This window comes from Drosophila busckii, unplaced genomic scaffold (genome assembly GCF_011750605.1).
Source record: "Drosophila busckii strain San Diego stock center, stock number 13000-0081.31 unplaced genomic scaffold, ASM1175060v1 hic_scaffold_35, whole genome shotgun sequence".
Taxonomy (NCBI): domain Eukaryota; kingdom Metazoa; phylum Arthropoda; class Insecta; order Diptera; family Drosophilidae; genus Drosophila; species Drosophila busckii.
Window position 1 is genome coordinate 316,247 of NW_022872745.1, and position 21,115 is coordinate 337,361.

At 36.2% G+C, this 21,115-nt stretch overlaps 2 protein-coding genes across 6 annotated transcripts; one reads left to right on the forward strand and one right to left on the reverse strand.

The window, feature by feature from the left end:
* The first annotated feature begins 156 nt into the window (after positions 1-156).
* Positions 157-1,184, forward strand: LOC108603186 (transmembrane emp24 domain-containing protein bai). The gene is made up of 5 exons (XM_017991747.1): positions 157-401; positions 464-584; positions 645-715; positions 781-907; positions 964-1,184. Exons 1-5 carry the CDS (start codon positions 225-227, stop codon positions 1,083-1,085), a joined length of 618 nt encoding a protein of 205 aa, XP_017847236.1. The 5' UTR covers positions 157-224; the 3' UTR covers positions 1,086-1,184.
* A 31-nt stretch (positions 1,185-1,215) lies between these two features.
* On the reverse strand, positions 1,216-5,679 carry LOC108603187 (inositol polyphosphate-5-phosphatase A). 5 transcript variants are annotated; one of them, XM_017991752.1, is made up of 9 exons: positions 5,537-5,679; positions 5,039-5,269; positions 4,800-4,973; positions 4,516-4,688; positions 4,362-4,449; positions 4,149-4,304; positions 3,849-4,088; positions 3,658-3,694; positions 1,216-1,650 (listed from the first exon to the last, which is right to left on the reverse strand). In XM_017991752.1, the coding sequence occupies exons 1-9, from the start codon at positions 5,606-5,608 to the stop codon at positions 1,394-1,396; spliced, it is 1,428 nt and encodes a 475-aa protein (XP_017847241.1). In that variant the 5' UTR covers positions 5,609-5,679; the 3' UTR covers positions 1,216-1,393. The 5 variants fall into 5 exon arrangements, with proteins under 5 accessions (XP_017847241.1, XP_017847242.1, XP_017847239.1 ...); XM_017991753.1 differs by lacking the exon at positions 1,216-1,650 and adding an exon at positions 1,906-2,343; XM_017991750.2 differs by lacking the exon at positions 1,216-1,650 and having other exon boundaries at positions 2,683-3,694; positions 5,570-5,679.
* Positions 5,680-21,115: the final 15,436 nt, after the last annotated feature.

Consider the following 21,115-nt stretch of genomic DNA (forward strand, 5'->3'; position numbering starts at 1 on the left):
TAAAGTCTTGTGAAAAAATCCAATGATTTGTATACTTTAAAGAGTTTTAAAATAATTAATACGCAGTTTAGCAAATTTTATATCGATAGCTTTAGCTAATCAATTTGGTTTTAGGATCTCGCGCTATCGGCCTATCTAACCTTCTTGTCATCTCTAGGCCACCTCATCTTTGCAACAATTGTCGAATTTACTTAATTTCAGTAATTATTTAAGTAGAATTGAAAATGAAAGTCCTCGTTTCTTTTTTAACTATATTAGCATGTATTTGGCCTCTTAATGGTGTTATGTTTCAGTTGGCACCGAACACACAAAAATGTCTTAAAGAAGATATACAAGCAAATCAACTAGTAATGGGAGAATATGAGGTCTCCGATGTGCCCGGTCAAGTTATAGACTATATTGTGAGTATATTTCCCTTCTTCATACATATGAAATTAACAATTTCTAAACATTTATTTACTAGGCTCGCGACACTAAGGGTCATATACTCTCGCAAAAGGAACACATAACGAAAGGAAAATTTAGTTTCATGTCTGAAGTATATGACACGTATGAAATATGCTTTATTTCTAAAGTACCACCACGTAAGTACAAATAAGAACAATAAGTTATGGACAAATTAATATTTTGCAATCCTCTGATAGATCAGCGAGGAATTGGTCAAGAAGTTTCATTATCGACCAAGAAGGGTGTAGAAACGAAAAGTTATGAAGGCGTAAGATACAATTAATGTCTACTAAGCATGTGTAAATTAAATTTAATATATTTGAATAATAACAGATTGGCGAAGCCTCTAAACTAAAGCCACTTGAGGTTGATCTCAGGCGTCTAGAGGAACTTTCCGACTCGATAGTGCGTGACTTTGCTCTTATGCGTAAACGCGAGGAAGAGATGCGTGATACAAACGGTGAGGATTAAAAACCCTTAAGTATAAATTTTATAAATAATATTCCTATATTTTAGAGAAAACAAATAGTAGAGTACTATTTTTCAGTATCTTCAGCATGTGTTGCTTGCTTGGATTGGCTACCTGGCAGGTTCTGTACCTTCGCAGATATTTTAAGGCAAAAAAACTCATCGAATAGTTTGACAGAAATGTGCGTTAAGTGTGTTCAAAATTGTTTGGAGATTAACGCTTTTCTTCCTAATTCCCTTTACAATAAAGAATTAAAATTTAACGCAAATTGGTTTTATGGTTTTGATTCATCATTTGCCTGAAAAGTCTCTTTAATTTCTTTTCTGTTTCCAATTAAGTACGTAAATGTATAATTTTTCATTAACATACAACTTATTTTTTATTACAATGAAGGATACTTGGTAAGTAAAGTGAATGGAACATGGTGTATCATTTAAATGTTTAATTATTCACATTCATAACAATTAAATGTATAAGTTAAACGGTTGTCTCTTTAAGTAAAAGGTTTTGATCCATGTCGGTCTTATCCGTGCAATCCTCATTCTCCTCTTGAACTATGCTTGAGGACATAGCTTTTACTGCTATATAGTGGGAATTACACAATGGACTTGCCAAAGTACCAACATCATCCACGTTTGATTGTTCCATCCAAAGGCCTTCATCCATTAATGTATTCTTCGCTAGAGCCGTTAGTGAATTTGTTTTGTTGATTAAGGATTTTGGATTTGTAGGTCCTATAATAATAACATACATATATATATATATAGTATATATATATTATATTATATTAAATATAGTAAATATATTTGATAAAATGGTTATAGGGGAGAAAAAGCTGAAATAATTGCCAACCAAGGCATTTAAGCATATTCGAAAATAAAACTTTAAGATGCAAATAAAATGTGATAAAAAATATTTTATTGACATCGAAAACGAAGGTACAATAATTAATAAAAATACAAAATAAATATTTTAAGTAATATGCCATTTAAATAATAAAAACGATACCTATGCAATGACTTATGTACATGAGAACTCACAATTGTAAATATACTGAGTATAGTAAGAATGTAAGTAAGAATCAATAATAAGAATGTAGGTTAAGGTGTCTTAACTTTGTCAACAATTTTTCTTTGCAGGTAGGATATGCTCTATTGTTGGACTAAAATTGTTTTGTAAACTATGTGCATATATTATTCCGACTTGCAGTGAAAGTTGTGTCAGTTGTATGGAAAACATAAAACTGTAAAGATAATTCGACACAGGCTAATGCAACACGAATTTTCTCTAATGATTTGATACAAGTCCAATGTAGAAGTGTTAAATTTTTTTTTGCTGATTGCGACAATAAAAAATAAAGTGAGGAAAAATAAGGGACAGCCTAATGTGGATGAATACTATATGAGTATTCTTTACAGATATTAAAGCTGCAAAAAACGGAGAATATTTTTAAATACATATGTAACTATTTGACACATCAGTGTAATATTTAAAAATATTTTGATTGTATTTAATTTGACTGCGCAATTAAATTTGTATTAGAAAATGCATATTTGTAATTTTGAATTTCTATGTGGATTTATGTATGAAGTGTTCTTTATTTATATATGTAACATATGTACGCATACGAATATAGCATGCTAACTGTAATAGCACAACAATTATGGAATGAATCCAAGAAAAATATCAGTGAGTTGATTATTAAAACCGAGATAATCTCATGAACATTTTTACAAGAAGAAACAAAATTAAAAATATTAGGAATACTTATTAACCAAACAATTAGTGAATACAACAACACTGAGAAAAAATATTTGATTTGCGATTTTGACTTTTTGATACAGCTTTTGATGTGCAAATATCTTCAACATTGCCAACATCACTCTTCTCAAGCGAAATGCTATCTCTTTCTGAGGTATACAATGATATTTTTTGTAGGTCTTCCAATCGAGACTTTAACTGAACAGGTGTAACAGCACCTCTTGATGTACTCTTTTTGCTGGACTGTACTCCGGCACACATTTCCTCATCTTGTTTTTTAGTTCGTGTAGAGTGTTGAGGATCATCTCCAAGTTTACTTTTAATATATACGCTACTTTGAATTTTTTCTGTGTTATCTATCAGCAGCTCGGAACTATAAATATTTGAGCAATTACTTGAAGCGGTTGTTGATGTGCTTCTTAGCTCGGGATATGGAGAATGTGACTCATTACTCTCTGGCGTGTATGGATCAAATAGTGAAGTTTCTATTGATGTGTTTAGAAACTGAGTGTCGATCCGATTCACTATTATATTATCAGATAGTACAACACTATTAGATATTAATTTGTACCGATAATTAAGAGGCTGCAATTTAATTATATTATTGCACATTGGACAAATTGTTCCTTCCGTATATCCATAATTCCGATTAGTACTGAACGTAGACGTGCACATACAAACGAATATATTGTCAGAGTCAATTATATTGATACTGATGGTTGGGTGACTTGTTGATAACAAGGCCTGAGAAGTCTCGGTTTGAAGAATTTTGCTGTTAGATTCGTTTGGGTAGCTTAACGGAAGTTCTACGCGAGATTCATTTTGTATAATTCTACAGCTTTGTTTTTTACTTTCATTTAATATATCAGTATATAGTTTAAATGAATAGTGACAACATTTGCGTTTACCAGGTGATGTTAAACTGTTGTTGTTATTTGCATAAAAATTTAAATTACTGCAATCACATAAGCTATAAGTACCTTTGTTGGACCTTAGATGAACAGTTAAGTAAATTGGCTATATGACAAAAGGAGAAGAAAATAATTGATTAGAAATATTACATGTACATATGTACATACATAAATGTGATCTAAAGCTGCACTAATGGCAGTTAAGTCCAATTAAGGTCACAATGAAAAACGGGACTAATTATAGTAACTTTTATGTTTACCTTGTGGTCACCCATGCAAACAGATTCTCCTATCATATCATATTTCCAACCATTATTACTTATTATTTCTTTCATTTGTGGACTCATCAATATGCGATCACACCAAGAGGGGCATCGAGTGGACATGTAATCGGTTGGCATTTCGGGATCTTCTTCAAAAGGGTACGATGGAATAAAATTTATTGGATACTCAGATAAAATTTCTATTAGTGGTTCCAATTCCCTGTCAAATTTTTTTAACTGAAATCATCATAGTCAATTAAATACCAGCTTCACGATTAAAAGTAAATTTAATGTTACCCAGAATTCCTTGAATTTAAGTTGATGATCTGCATGGCTAAATTCCTTTTTGCCAACGGTAAGTATATTGTTTCCAATAGTGTTGCGATAGTGAATTTTAGTACTCTCATTTTTAATATTTTGGACGCGATGCACAGTTAAGTCCTTAGTTAGTTCCTGCAATTAGTTCAAAATTAATAAATACAAATTTATGGTCGCTTATTTAACTATTACTTTCACAACTCCAGCAGTGTCACATCTAAAATTAAAATCTCCAAATAAAAAAAATGGAACTGATCCGTTTTTATTATCCAAATGGAACCTATATATTTAAAGTTCAGATTGAAGATTAAAATTCTTAGAAACGCAATATTACAAATATTTGTACCTTTCAACAGTGTGTACTAAAGCTCTTCTCCTTGTTTTACAATAAACAGAAGGAAAATCTTCACATGCAGCCAAGTTAGATGCATCATGAAATAAATGTATGTTGACCAGATCAATTACAGTGCCATTGACTTCCCAACGAGTTCGCATAAATCCTTTTCGAGACCATTTACACTAAGAAAAAATATACGATATACTCAACAAACTATGAAATTAAAAATTAATGCTCGTTTGAAGTTAAGTCAATCTTAATGAGAAACGTGTTGTATGACATTAACAACATACTTCGGGGAAAAAATTTTGTGGAAATTTTGCTTTCTCCTTGGTTGAAATAGTTTCAATATTTCCAGTGAAAATGAGTTTTCTTTCGTCAAGCTTATTCTCCCAGTCATGAGTTAGAAAATTCCAGAGTCTTAAACTATTTAAGTCCTTATGGGCGAAATAAATATTGCCAAGTGCCTATGAAATTTCGAATAATAAACAATAAAAGTAAAGTAATGTGTAATAACAAACTCATTACTTACTGTAAAGTTCTCTGCAGACTTAAAATCTTCATCCATATAAATGCGTACATATATGTAATCAGAAAAGGCACTGGACTCACATAAACGTCGAATAAAATCTTGAACATGGTCCATTGAATTCTCATATGTCTTTCCGCCCACTTCTTGAAGATGTAGTGCCAAAAATCTCGGGCCTATTTCGGATACGTAGGAAATAAACTCCTTCAGCCATATTGAAAGTAATCTTTCTGGCTGTGCAGCAGTGTCGAGCATAAAAAAACAATTGAAATATCTGATATGTTTATATATAAATATACATATATATACATATATATATATATAGAATAATATATAATGAATATATGATATATAAAGAATAAATATAAAATTTATGGTTGACACAAAATTTATGCTTTTGCAAATATACATATTCATATGTATAGACATATATGTATGTGTATGTTGTATGCATGCGTGCGGTTGTGCACAATAAACAAGCATATGTATGTATGTACGTACATCTTCAAACAAACTTCCAACATTTGCTGTTACCAGTAACAGTTTTGTATCATTATCTTGGCCTTCTATCATTGTTCCAATTAGCACTTGTTAATTTGTTTACCAGATATTCCAAAAATTATGTATCTTCTGGTATCACAAAACAGAGCCACAAAATCACTGTTGCCACTTTAGCAAATTTATAGCTAGTTCCAGCTATTTACTAAGTTCGATTGTTAGATAAATTATACAATTTGTAAGTCATATAAAATCATTTTCATTTAAAATAATAAAAGTTTTTAAAACAAAAATTTTGGGCTGATCCCCGAAAAATTTTTTATAGACTCAATTAATTTTCAAATTAATAAAATGTTCAGTTAAGAAAGCATGGTAAATACAGCCAGACAATGATATGCCACAAATAACTACTAAATTCTTTTTTTTTTTTTCAAAAACAAGATATTTTTTAATCTTAGCTATAAATAATCGTTACCATTGAATTTCTTTGAGAATAGCCAATCAAATCACAAAAACATATTTTAAATAATTTTTATATATTTTATGTAATCTTATTCTTTTATCGTCGACTGTTCATAGTTAACAATTTATAAATAAATAAATAATAATGTATATATATGCAATGTATTGCATATGTGTTATCAAGTAAATGGGATATTTATTGATGACTTTTAAACTAGTTTTGAGCAAACCTTTAATAATAAATGCAAAGAAAAAAAAAATATAAAAAGGCCTACGCAAGACTCAGACGTTAAGAGTTGCGTAGGCCTTTTTATATTTGTTAAAATCTTGTTTGTCATATTATCGCGTAGATACATCTAAAAAATATCGATATTTTAAATGTCTTTTAAGAATTTTTATTGTTTAATTTTAACACGTCCGATAACACTTATTAAAAATAATCGCTTTCTTCTCTATATAGGCTTGACAAACAGTGCTGCTGAGTTTCCGAGGCAAAAATTGCTAGATTGCTAGTTAAGAAAGTTCCTATTAATTTATAAAAATTATTTAAAAGTTGCCAAAACAATGATAAATCATTAAAATTTTCGTTTTCCAAAAATATGTATTTTAAACAAATTTTATTAAGAATCTTAAGATATATTACATAAATAAAAATAAAAAAATTAATTAAAAGATTAACATGATTTCATATGGCTATATATTATATAATTTATAACCTTTAATTTAAGAATACCTATTATATTAAAGTATCTAAATTATTTGATTCGCTTAAAACGGAGAAATATCAACTTATTTGGTAACGTGACAGTACCAGTTTTTTGGAATGCAGTAATTTAATAGAATATGTTTATAAAATCATCTTTTATTTACATTCATCAATGAATAAAACCTTGAAGCATTGCATAATGTTGAAAAAAGTTGATTGTGTACACGTATTCTATAAATTACTTGACTCAAAAAATCTGGTTGGATCGCAGCAACTTTGCGTGGCATACAACCCAAAGTAGTTGGGGCGGTAGAAGTGTCTTAAGCTTAGCCAGTAGACCATTATGCTAGACGAATGACTGTCGTATTTACAAAACCAAACTGAAATGGAGGAATTTTGTCTTTGTTGCTTTCCAATCGAAGTGGGCGGGTCAAAAGGAATCGCTCAAAAAGTTTAGCTATTGAAGGCAGTATGCTGATCGGTCTATATGATAGATTTGATTTGATAGATTTTTGCTTGTTTTCTTCAAGGGTTTCGGGACATGGCCCAATCTAAGAACAGCGTTGAACAATAGGACAAGAAACATTACAACTTGCATAACTTTGAGTGTGTAATTATCTAAGCCGTCTTCCCCTGTAGCTTTTCTAACTTTTAGCTGTTTAATGTGACTGTTAACTTCCTCAACTGTAATGGGTACTACCGGGAAACATAGTTGTTTAGGAATCTCAAGCTCTTGCTCAACACTTCTTTTAAACCTAATTGAGCTGGTGCTGAACGCTTGAAATCTGGCCTGTAAGTACTCCTTTATTTTGGGGATCTGGCCCATGATCCGTCAGGCTTTCTGTTTGGGAATTTTGGGGACACCTGCTGCCACTGCAAGTGTTCTCCTTCTTTGTAAATCGCTGCAAGTAAAAACTGCACGTGGTGCGTTGCGCACTCGTGTGCGCTTGTATCCGTCGCTGGTGAACTGCTGCACCATTGACTGGTACGACAGCTGGCCGGAGGAGGCGCTGACGATGATAGCCAAGATGTCGCTGTTGGATGTCAATGTGCCCAGCGAGGAGATCAAGGAGGCTATCATGGACACCTGTCTGTACTTCCATACCACAGCTGCGAGCGTTGTGAAGCAGTTTTGTGCCAATTCCTGCAGGCACATTTATCAGACGAATGCCTGGTTTATAGAGCTGATTAGGTCCTTCCAAACGCTAATAGCGCTGAAGCAGAAGGAGACTATGCTGGCCAAGATGCGCTACATAGGCGGCTTGGATACGCTGGCGTCAGCAGCGACTGCCATTTCTATTATGCAACGTGATTTGAATGCGCTGCAGCCCAAACTGGTGGCGCTGGCGGAGGCCTCACGCAAAATGATGCTGGAGATTAGCAAGGAAACAATTGCGGCCAACATTGCTGCCGAGCAGGTGAAGCGTGATGAGGAGGTGGCGCAAGTCCAGACGGAGACTTCGCTGCCGTTAAAAGTGGACTGCGAGAAGGATTTGGCCAAGGCCATACCTGTGCTGGAGGATGCGTTGACCGCCTTGAATACACTCAAGCCCTTTTTTGCGAGGGTCCACAATGAGTGTTTTGGACTTGAATTAGCGTTAGCATTGGAAAGTTGCGGTCATTTTCCATCTTGCTGTGTGACATCAACAGTTTTTCCACTTTATTTTAAATTTTTTGGTATACTCTGTATACTGTTGGGTCACGACAATGCTGCCTCCTGAGCCTCCTTTTGATGAGCCGAAGCGTCTTAATAGCTAAAGGCAGACTGCTTCGAGAGCTCTGTATTTGATGCGACGGAGCCGAGCAAAGAGCAGCTGTATGGTTGATTTCTACGTTAAGATCCAGGCTTTCCTCCAATTCCTGACGAAAACCCTCTAGTCTATTACTGGGATGTCTATTACCCTACACGAAGATGCCGGCTGGGCAATGGACACTGCATTGTCCCGGGTAGATACCTGGTCATATAGTGTCACTTGCTTACCTTTGGCAATGCAGTGTCTAGCTAAGATTGGTGTATAGAAACATCTGGGACTAGCGACCAGGTGACTCTATGCCCGTATCATGGCTGGCTAGACGTTATGCTTGGCGAGGGGTGGCTCTCATATAATTAACCAGCCCCAAATCAGAGTGTCACGCGACCCGACCCGTGCTCATTGGCTAGTTTACAGTCGGGATTAACTGACTGTATTCTTACAGAGACTCATCGATACCTGGCCGCCTCGATGAGTGTGAAGGCTTTACCGTGTCAATGGTGGCTATGGCACGGCGGACCTTGATTCCCCTACACTCGTGGGATTCATATGAACACAAATAGTAATAACAATTCTAGGCGGGAATTAACCACAGCACAATTAGCAGAGCGGATGGAAGAGCAGGCTCTGGACCAGGGTGGTAACTTTCAACTGCGCAAGGGCAAGAACCCTCATCCCAACAGTGCCATGCCCAGCACTCCACGGGAGGCAGGGGCTTTCACGCCCCAAGTGGTTGGCGGGACTACTGCCACACGGACGATGTTAGGGTCGGGCGGGAGTGCAACGCTCGAGCCTCAGGTCAGCGGGCCAATAACTTTGCAGGGGCTTGGCGAGCCAGGTGGCTTAGACGATCCACTGAGGCATGGACTGAGCGGAGCCGGAACAGATGGTACTTAAGGTACCTGGACCGAGGTCTAAAGCCGGAGGAGGCTCGTCGCAAAGCAAATGCAAAAATATGCATCCAGTGGCCAAGGCGGGTGGAGAGGCAACGGGTGGGCGCAAACGTCAGCTGCACCAAACGTCGTCTCAAGATAACCCTAAGGCAGTCCCCAAAAAGCCCAAGGGTAGGGGCGAGAGCCGTACCTTCTCAATTATAGTCTGAACCGACGTTCGCTACTAAGAGCAGAGCAGAGGTTCTGGACCTAACGATAAGCAACTTGAGAAGCTGAGAAGAGAAGTTAGGAAACTGTTTAATACAGCAAAGAAGAGCGCGGGCAGTTGGGATCGCTATACTGCCAAGCTTACAGTCTATAATAAAGAAATAAGGAAGTGCAAGCGAACCCACTTTCGCAAGTTCTGTACCAACATAGAAAAGACACCACCAGCACCAGAGCGATTTCCAACGCAAGGGACATTCAAGAACTCTGCCTAAAGAAATCGGACGGTACATTCATGGAGAATGAGGAACAGAAGGCTAGACTTCTACTCCTTACACATTTTCCCATGAGCATTGTACTGAAAGAGTCGGATATACAATTAGAGGGGGTACCAGTCTGGACTGTAGCCAGAAGACCAAACTGGAAAATAGCCTCAGATATAGTTAAAGAGCATAGGATGCGGTGGGCAATTGACACCTTCATGTCATATAAAGCTCCAGGCGTAGACGGCATATCACCTATACATCTACAGAAAGGACTGGAGCAGCTAATGCCGTATCTTATCAGAATATTTAGGGGCAGTATAGCACTAGGGTATATACCTAATACCTGGAGAATAGCCAGAGTTATCTTCCTCCTAAAGGTTGGGAAAAAAGATCCCTTTCAACCCAAATCCGCTCGGCCGATAAGTCTGACCTCTTTCCTACTTAAAACTCTTGAAAAAGTGGTGGACAACTACATGTGGCTTAAGTACTTAGAAGACTGTCCATTACATAAGAACCAACATGCGTACAGAGCAGGCAGAGCATGGATATAGAGAGGGCTTTTGACAACTCAGCACATAACGTAGTAGTGAGAGCACTGGTCAAAAAACAAGTAGAGAAGGGATTAGTGATGTGGCTTGAACACTTACTAGACTCCAGGATAGCAGAGGTGACAGTGGGTACCTTAATAGTCAGAGCCCAAACTACAAGGGGATGTCCGCAAGGAGGTGTTTTATCGCCGCTCATGTGGAGCATAGTAGTTGATGAGCTTCTTGAAACTTTTGCAGACAACGGAATGCCAAGGCTACGCCGACGACATTACCATTGTCTGCAAGGGAAACTATTAGCACACATTATGTGAAAGGGTCATGCTGGGACTAAAACTAAGCGTGGGATGGTGCAACTATAGTTGCTTTCACCAATAGATATAAACTAGAATCGCTGAAGCCAATCAAAATCGGAGATGCAATAATACAGCTTTCCAACGAAGTCAAGTATCTAGGCGTAATACTAGATAGTAGGCTAAAGTGGAAACGCCAATTAGAAAATACTACCAGGAAGGCAACCATGGCTCAAATGAGCTGTAGAGCTCCTTCTGGCAAGAACTGGGGTCTCTCTCCTAAGATACTCATGTGGATGTATGTAGCGATGGTACGACTAATTATTAGATACGGCGCTGTGGTGTGGGCTGAGCGGTCCAAACTGGTATATGCGAATAGGTCTCTGAGCAATGCTTCAGAGACTGGCTTGTACGTGCATATCGGGCGCCATGCCCACATGCCCGTCCACAGCATTGGACGTGCTACTTGGGCAGCCACCACTGCAGTGGTGTACAGTGCACTGTACATTTATATAAAGCAATGTGCGAAAAGAGCAAGTTTGTCGGAGGCTTAAAATATGTTTATATATTAGTACACAAACTTCCGTCCGTCTTCGCGTCCTCTCCTTTTATATTCAACAATTACGCAATTAGATATATGTACGAATGCAGCTTGTAAACTGCGCATACTTATGTTAGCTTAATATATGTATGTACATGTGTTTATTAATATTATTGCGTAGCTCGCATTCCAGAATGTACGTATGTACAAGAGAACGGCAATTGTGGCACTTTTTAAGCACAATGGTGGCACACACAAAAAACAAGTGCGAGACCATACGCGCACAATGATAACTCGGGAAAATATACGCACACGGACTCAACAAAAAATTGCTTGTGCGCCGCACAAAACAACCAGAGAGATCCGAGAAAAGGTCCGTTGTGTTCTTAGCCACAACGAAGCAAGCGCAAAGGAAATGTGCGCGAGGTCGATCGGTTGGCATATGGCATAAGCGAGAAACAATATCGCTTGCTGTCTCGCTCTGTCTGCATTGGCAGCCGCCGCCGACGCGACAGCAGGAAGCGAAACAGAAGCACGCAGAAATATTTTGACCCTTTTTCTTGTGTTTTGCTTCGGGAAAGAAATGCCTGCGCACAAAATGCTGCCTGAATCATTTTTATACGCACAAGTAATTGTATTGTGGTCTGATCCACAGTTTCGCTTGTGTGTTTTTAGGGGTGTGTGCACTCTTGCCGTTCTCTGATTTGTACATATGTATATGCATGTTGTTGCGTAGATCGCATAACCCAATGTATGTATTTTTTTATTATTTATTTATTTAATGTCAACTATGTACAGTCGACGATAAAAGAAAATTTATACAAAAATTATTTAAAATTAAATTTTAAAAATTATTTAAAATTAATTTTATGAATTATATTTGATAAACTTATGTATTGGGAGTGTTTAAACAAGACCAACATCGTTGCAAGGATTGGGGAAAACCCAATCAGGTCTGGGTTAGTGTTAGTTATTAATAGTTAAAAAAGTTAAAATAAATCTTTTACTAAGTGTTAATTATTATTAGTTAAAAAAGTTAAAATAGATATTTTAGTAATACAATCAGAGGCCTCTGTGTTGATAACAGAGTAAAGTTTGTTGTAATCAGCACAGAGTATTCGAAGGGGTTTATGCAGTGAATAATTAGTTGTACAAACGTTAAGTGATAAAGGAACAAAATTTCGAGTATACCTAGGAACTGATAAATTAAGGTGACTCAACAAGTATGAGGAGTCAATTTCCCCTTTAACTAATTTAATCATAAACATGAGGCCTAACATAATACGGCGGTTAGCTAACGATGGAATATTAATTAAAGTAGACGATTAGTATAAGATTGTAGATCAACTCCTGGAACCCAGTTAAAGCCTCGCAAAAGCAAATTAATAAATATTTTTTTTGGACAGATTCAATACTATTGTGATACACATTTATTAGACCAAACACAAAGCCATATTCTAGAATCGGACGAACAAGAAATGTATAAAGTAATTTAGTTGTGTAAGGGTCATCAAATTCTTTAGCCCATCTTTTGATAAAGCCGAGACCTTGAATTGCCTTACTGACAATTAGAGAAACATGCTTGTCAAACTTTAGCTTACTATCAAAGAGAACACCTAAGTCATTTACTTCTGCTAATCTATTGAGAGGTAACTGTTCAATGTGGTATTCAACTATGTGAGGCGAGTGTCTATGGAAGGACAATACTTTACATTTAGAACAGTTAAGTTTTAATAAGTTGTATTTACACCAATTGACAAAGTGGTCAAGATCTGTCTGCAATAAAGTACTACTTGACATGTCTGTAAACGATAGGCATAGCTTGACATCATCAGCATACATTAGAACGTTTGAATTCACAATGACTGAAAGCAATGGTCCAAGGTGACTACCCTGAGGAACTCCAGACGTTACAGACACTGGCTTGGAAACCGCTGACTTGAAAACTACCTTTTGAATTCTATTAGTTACATAATTAGATACCAGCTTCAAAAAATTCTTTGGAAATCCAATAATATTTAATTTATTTATTAAAAGACGATGATTAACGGAATCGAATGCTTTACTAATATCAGTATAAATAACATCAGTCTGCATTTTGTTTTGAAAAGCTTTAACCACCCTTGAAGAAAACTCAAGTAAGTTGATGGTGGTAGACTATCTGTAACTACAGAAATGCATAAGTTGAGATGTAATAATTTTTTCAAAGAGTTTAGGTGTAGCAGACAATTTTGAAACACCTCTATAGTTGTTTACGTGACTTTTAGGCCATTCTTATGTAACGCAATAATGAATAATTCCTTCGATTCTTCGGTAATCACAGGCTCTGGAATAAAATTAGTTGTACGTTATACGGATAAGGTGTAATTGATGAGTCGCTACAGAATAAGTTGTTTTAAAAGAGTCTGCAAATAGATCGGCTGATGTCTGATCATTATTTGACGTCGTATTTTCATTTGTAACTGAATTGGGTATTAAAGAAGATTTTCGTTTGGAATTTACAAAGAGTGAAAGTGAAAGATCAAGTATGTTATTTACAAACTGATGAAAGCTGGTAGGAACAACTAAATTATCCACTGTGGACAAAGATACATTTGTTAAATTAAAGTCTCCCAGTACACATAAATAATCCCTATCAGAGAGCATAGAGGATATTAATTGTATATTGTATAAATGTTCATTAAATTGAAAAATTGAAACATTCGATAAAGGAGCATGTTATATAGAAGGAATTTTGACAAACAGTCACTTTAACTGCAATAAACTCAATATTAAATAAGCAACAAATTAATTGATAAAAGATCGGCCTTCAACGGCAATTATACGCCACCACCACGTGACAGACGGTCACATCTATAAGTAGTATATTTATTTGTGAAAATTGATGAACTAGAAATTTCAGGCTACGAAGTAATTAGTTTTTTACATCAGCTGTAGCTGTAGAAAAATTTAATTTTGGCAGCGATACACTTGGTCTGCTTTTAGTTTTAAATGTAAATTCTTCAACAAGCAAGTCTTGTGGCCAGAAAGAACTACAACAAATAGGGTCGAATAATTCTGGTGGCACGTTTAATTTAAAGAAGAAGATATTTGTCTAGAATATTTAAATTTATAGATGTGACCGTCTGTCACGGGGTGGTGGTGGCGTATTGATTGCCGTTGAATCCGACCTTTTATCGGAATTAATTTGTTCTTTATCTAACATTGAATTTGTTGCAGTTAGAGTGACTGTTTGTCAAATTTCCTTCTATATAACCTGCTCTTATATTCCACCTCTATCGGATGTTTCAATTTTAATGAACATTTATCCAATATACAATTAATATCCTCTATGCTCTCTGATAGGGATTATTTATGTGTACTGGGAGACTTTAATTTATCAGATGTATCTTAGTCCACAGTGGATAATTTAGTTGTTCCTACTAGCTCTCATGAGTTTGTAAATAGCATACTTGATCTTTCACTTAATGAAATAAATAACGTTCGTAATTGTAACAACCGTTTTCTTGATTTAATATTTGTATCGATCCTTCAGCTAGCACTGTTAGCAGAATTGATCCGATTGTGCTTCCCGAAGATGTATTTCACCCAACTTTAAAATTTATAGAACTGCCGGATCTAAAGCAAACTGTACACAGTACAGTAGCATTTAAGCCTCGTTGTTTTAGAAAGGCCGACTTTAATAAATTAAATAACCTTATTATAAATCATGACTGGTCTAACCTTTTTGCCAGTAATAACTTAGAATTTTTTTTATTTATTTTTTATGACGCCTTTAATAACTTTTTTGATCAATGCGTTCCTCGAAGGCAGCCTAGGAGGTCTAAAAAGCCTCTATGGTTTACCCGTGAGTTAGCTGGTTTAAAAATATAAAATCGATACTTTAAAAATATAAGCGTACAGTGAACAGTGTTGATTTTTCACGCTATTCTACTGCCAAGCTAAATTTTTAACTTATTAAATTACAACTTTACAACGAATTACTTATGTCGTTGCCGGCTTCAGTTTGCTTATGATCCTAAACAGTTCTATAATTTTGTAAATTCCAAACGAAAATCTTCTTTAATACCCAATTCAGTTACATATGAAAATACGACATCAAATAATGATCAGACATCAGCCGATCTATTTGCAGACTTTTTTCCAAACAACTTATTCTGTTAATAGCGACTCATCAATTACACCTTATCCGTATAACGTACAAAAAGCTAATTTTATTCCAGAGCCTGTGATTACCGAAGAATCGAAGGAATCATTATTATTCCGTTACATAAGAATGGCCTAAAAGTCACGTAAACAACTATAGACGTATTTCAAAATTGTCTGCTACACCTAAACTCTTTGAAAAAATTATTACATCTCAACTTATGCATTTCTGTAGTTACAGATAGTCTACACACCACCAACTTACTTGAGTTTTCTTCAAGGGTGGTTAAAGTTTTTCAAAACAAAATGCAGACTGATGTTATTTATACTGATATTAGTAAAGCATTCGATTCCGTTAATCATCGTCTTTTAATAAATAAATTAAATATTATTGGATTTCCAAAGAATTTTTTGAAGCTGGTATCTAATTATGTAACTAATAGAATTCAAAAGGTAGTTTTCAAGTCAGCGGTTTCCAAGCCATTGTCTGTGACGTCTGGAGTTCCTCAGGGTAGTCATCTTGGACCGTTGCTTTTTAATCTATTTCTCAATGATCTGTCCTCAGTCATTGTGAACTCAAACGTTCTAATGCATGCTGATGACGTGAAGCTATGCCTATCGTTTAGAGACATGTCATGTACTTCATTGCAGACAGATCTTGACCGCATTGTCAATTGGTGTAAATACAACTTATTAACACTTAACTGTTCTAAATGTAAAGTAATGTCCTTCCATAGACACTCGCCTCACATAGTCGAGTACCACATTGATCAGTTACCTCTCAATAGATTAGCAGAGTAATACTTAGTTGTTCTCCTGATTATAGCTAAAAGGTTGACAAGCTGTTTCTCTAATCTGCAGTAAGCAATTCAGCTCCGCTTTATCAAAAGATGGGCTAAAGAATTTGATGACCCTTACACAACTAAATTCTTTATACATCTTTTGCTCGTCCGATTTTGGAATATGGCTCTTGTGTTTGGTCTCTCACAATACTCGAACGAATAGTATTGAATCTGTCCAAAAAAAAATATTATTATTTGCTTTGCGAGGCTTTAACTGGGTTCCAGGAGTTGATCTACCATCTTAACTAATCGTCTAATTTTAATTAATATTCCATCGTTAGCTAACCGCCGTATTATGTTAGGTCATGTTTATGATTAAATTAGTTAAAAGGGAAATTGACTCCTCATACTTGTTGAGTCACTTAATTTTCTTAGTTCTGCAGGTTTATACTCGAATTCTTGTGTCCTTTGTCACATTAGTTGTAACTAATTATTCACTGCATTTGAAACCCCTTCGAATTTACTTCTGGCTGATTACAACCAAACTTGACTCTGTTATCAACACAGGCCTCTGATTGTATTACTAAAATATCTATTTAACTTTTTTAACTAATAATAATTAACACTGACGAAAAGATTTATCACTTAATTAACTACTAATAACTAACACTAACCCAGACCTGATTGGGTTTTTGGGTTTTCCTTAATTCTTGCAACGAATGTTGGGTCTGTTTAACTCTCCCAGTCTATAAGTTTATCAAATCTAAAAACAAAAACATAATTTTAAATAAATATAATAATTTTAAATTTAATTTTAAAAATATATTTTATGTAATCTTTTCTTTTATCGTCGACTGTTCATAGCTGACATTAAATAAATAAATAAACAAATAAAAGGGCTAGGAGTCTTTGTTTGAATGTAAGCAGTTACATCTTCAACCAAAGTATCCGGGTGAATCCTAGAAATAAAAACTTGTTTCCTTATAGGAACAGCTAATAAGGGTCGCATAATAATAAGTCTGTCGCATAAACGTAGACATGTCTGACTCGGCTTCACGGCAAGATTCGCAAGACCAAGGTAAGCCGGTCTTATTGACAATCGAATATTTAACCCTAATTGTGAAACCTGCGCACTTGACATGTATAAATTTATCGCACAGCCAGCAACTCATGCAATCTGCATTTGCATCGCTTTGGCATTTGTAATTTTTAATGCAGCAAGCGAACATGACGACAAAAAGTATATGCCTTGCGAAAGGGTAAATAAGTAACAAAAATTATAATAGTTAATGCAACGAATAAGAGCGCACGAATAAGAGAGTACGTTAGATGAGAGCGTTAGTTATTTTAATGCGTGAGCCCAATTACAAAAAATGCAACAACAACCACACGCTATTACAAGCACCGTTCTAAAAATAGAAAAAGCACAAAAACAGAGAGTAAGCTGGAGAGAGCGTATACAAGAGATGCTCAAACCAACAATAACAACACAGCAATAAAACCGCGAAAACAATTGTTAGTTTATTTATGCAATTGAAACAACTCAACAATAAATACTTTTACCAATCTTAATGTGCACTCTTTCACCGTGAATATCACTATTAATATGCTAGTTTAAACAAACTAAAATACACAGATCAATTAATTAATTATATCAGAGATAACAAAAAACACGTCTGTTCACCGCAAAAGCTAAGACAATCTATATGTATTTGGTATATATGTATATGGTACTGCGCAGCTTGCCTACCACAAGTTTCAGAATCTAGGGGAGTGTGCAAGTAAGGGAGGAGGGGAGCGCCTCATGGCACCACTCCCTCAGGACGCAATAGATACTAAATACAGTTTCACTAGGGTCTTTAATACTGAAATAAGTAACAAGACAGAGTGAAAAGGCCTATCTAACAACTATAATGTGAAAACACATGCCATTAGGTGATATACAGATGGATCACTCACTGAAAATGGGGCAGGAGCAGGAGTATACGGACCCAAATTCAAGTAATATGAGCAATAAAAAGATGTGCAGCTTTCAACATGGAAAGAGGACATTGCAGCAATAAAATCACTGATTGCTCACAAGGTAGTCTCGGGACTAGTATTGCAAGACATGCCTATGCCTAGACACACTCAACAGTTGGGTAAAACCAACAGGGTGACCATTTACTGGGTTCTGGGCCACGTCGAAATACCAGGAAATGAGGGTGCTGACGAACTAGCCAGGAAGGGAGTAAGCTCTGCATTCTGGGGACCGGAGCCTTTTTGTGGGCTAGGGCCAAGTTATGTTAAAAGCAACATAACTCTAGAAACTCAGCGGGAGAGCGCGAACTGGTGGGAAAAATCGCTAGGAGCCAGACAAAGTAAAAGACTAATGGACGGCAAAACGTACCGTAGATTGTCTAAATTTCAGCAAAACCTCGCTTAGGATAATTACAGGCTTCCTAACGGGACATTGCAGACTGCATTAACATCAGCACAAACTAAAAATTGTGGACGATGCTTTATGCAGACTCTGTCTAGAGCATGACGAAACTCCAGAGCACCTACTGGAGGAGCGTCCTGCGCTCTGCAGAGTTAGACATAATCAGTTGGGGACTCATACCCTAGATATAAGACAGAACTTGAAACCAGGATAAAATTTGGCATTTTTGGAGTGTCCTGCACTCTACAGAGTAAGACTTAGTGAGTTTGGGACCGGACGGCAGGGGTGGCACTTTGCACCAGTGGTGGATTAACAAATCATGGGTATGGGTAAATACGCGCTCACACAACACAGAGATACTCATATAAGTTAACAGCAACATTGTACAAGTTGCACAAGTCGACCACCAAAAAGTTCAATAGCCCACGATTTCAAGAATATAACAACTGCAACTTTGTAATTGCACAATATTCCCCACCAAAGTAACATCCGCCGATTCCAAGAATGTGAACAACCTGTTGAATTCATGATTGTCGCCGTCAGCAAGAAAATACCGCCAACGCCGACGTCGCTACCAACTACGCTAGCGCCGCTGCCGGAAGCCCACAGCTAGCTCAGGTTAGCCTTAAGCATTGTAAAAATAGTTCAATTTTTAATCTTGAATAAAGAAGTCCAAATTCAAACAAAATCAAATTTAACTGTCGCCCGAACAGGGACCAACACGAGGACATCTCATTAAGTTAGATCGATACAGAGGTTCTTGTGCAACTCCAGTTGAGGAAATTGACTGCTGACGCAATTAATTGCTAGCGGCATAACAAAACCCAATTCTGCGAACCCTACAAGGACCCTCCAGAGTAGAAGGGCAAAACCAGCTGCTGGTTCTCAAACAAAATATACAAAATGAAATTGATCATTCACATTAATTCGTCATAAGTTACTACACTTCAACACAATTTATTAATAATTATAAAACACAATCAATTAATATCCCTAAAACTCCTTCAACTGAAATCTGATCTAAACAAACTTTGTCAAAATGGCCAACCCAAATAATTTAATTAGATCTGCCATGCTCGTCACAAACGTTAATGAACCACAACAATCTTCCCATTTAAAAACAAATACAACAGCCCAAATAAATTCACTCATTAGACAAATATTAAATGAATCATTGCCATCCTTGATACAACAGTCTCAGAATCCTACATTTGATTTCGCTAGTGCAAAACCAAACGAAATCAGGCCAGAACTTCAGGGAAATCTCGCAGACCTAGACAGAGTGCCCGATATTGTGAAAACTTTACGTGAATTTTCGGGAAACCCATCTGAGTTTGGATCATGGAAAAAAAGTGTAGATAGAATACTAGAAGCATACGCAAATACAGTTGGTACACCAAAATATTTTGGCATATTACAAACTATCCGAAATAAGAAAACAGGTATTGCAGATGTCGCGCTGGAATCATACACTGTTCCCCTAAACTGGGAAGCTATGTCAAAATGCCTTACACTACATTACGCGGACAAACGTGACAAAAGCACATTAGAATATCAGATGACGACAATAACCCAAGCTCCTAATCAGACAGTAGAAGAATTCCATCAAACAGTTTACAGACACTGATCCTCAATAAGATAAATTACATGAAACTGGGTCCAGAAGCAGAGCGACTCATGACCAAGATGTACAGAGATAAAGCTCTGGACACTTTTATTCAAGGACTGCGTGGTGATTTATCACGTCTTCTTGGCATAAAAGAATCAACTGACTTACCATCCGCTTTACATTTATGTTTAAAGTTAGAGAATCAAGCATTCCGTTCTAATCACGCGAGTGGACAGCAAAACGTTTTCCGAAATCTACCCCAGAAACTGGCAGCAGTACCCCGACAAACTCATTCTAGTAATCTAGTTTTCCAAAACAAACCACCATATCCACCCAGAAATATCCAACAACAGATCCCTTCTATGATCCCCAGATTTGTCAATTTTGGACAGTCACAACAGAGACCAATCCTTACAAACCCTACTAACCAATTTGGACAAAATCCACAATATCAGCCACCTCGTCCGATTGCAAGCAAACCACAACCAAAACCACAACCAATGGACATCGACATTCAGACTAGACAGGTTAACTACATGAATAGACCACAATTCGAATTAGGGAAAAGACCATCAATACCAATTGCAGACGTTAAAAGCGACAAGGAAATTTCAATATTCAGACAGAGACGGAACAACAAACTTCAGACATAGGAGAACAATTGCCAACATTGAATGAATATTAACAGATCATAGCACTTGCCGAATATGTTGAGCTTACTACTAATGATAAACAAGAACCACAATACAATGAATACACTTATCTTACTTTTTTAGAATAACACTACCCTATTTGATTGCAAGGTGAGGAGCGGAGAAATACTCAAAATATTAATTGACACCGACTCTAACAGAAACTATATTCAGCCCAAGCTTGTTATAAATCCAATACCCAATAAAGATAAATTTCATGCTGTCTCTGTAGGAGGCAATATACCAATAACCTATTGTTTAGTTGTTTCA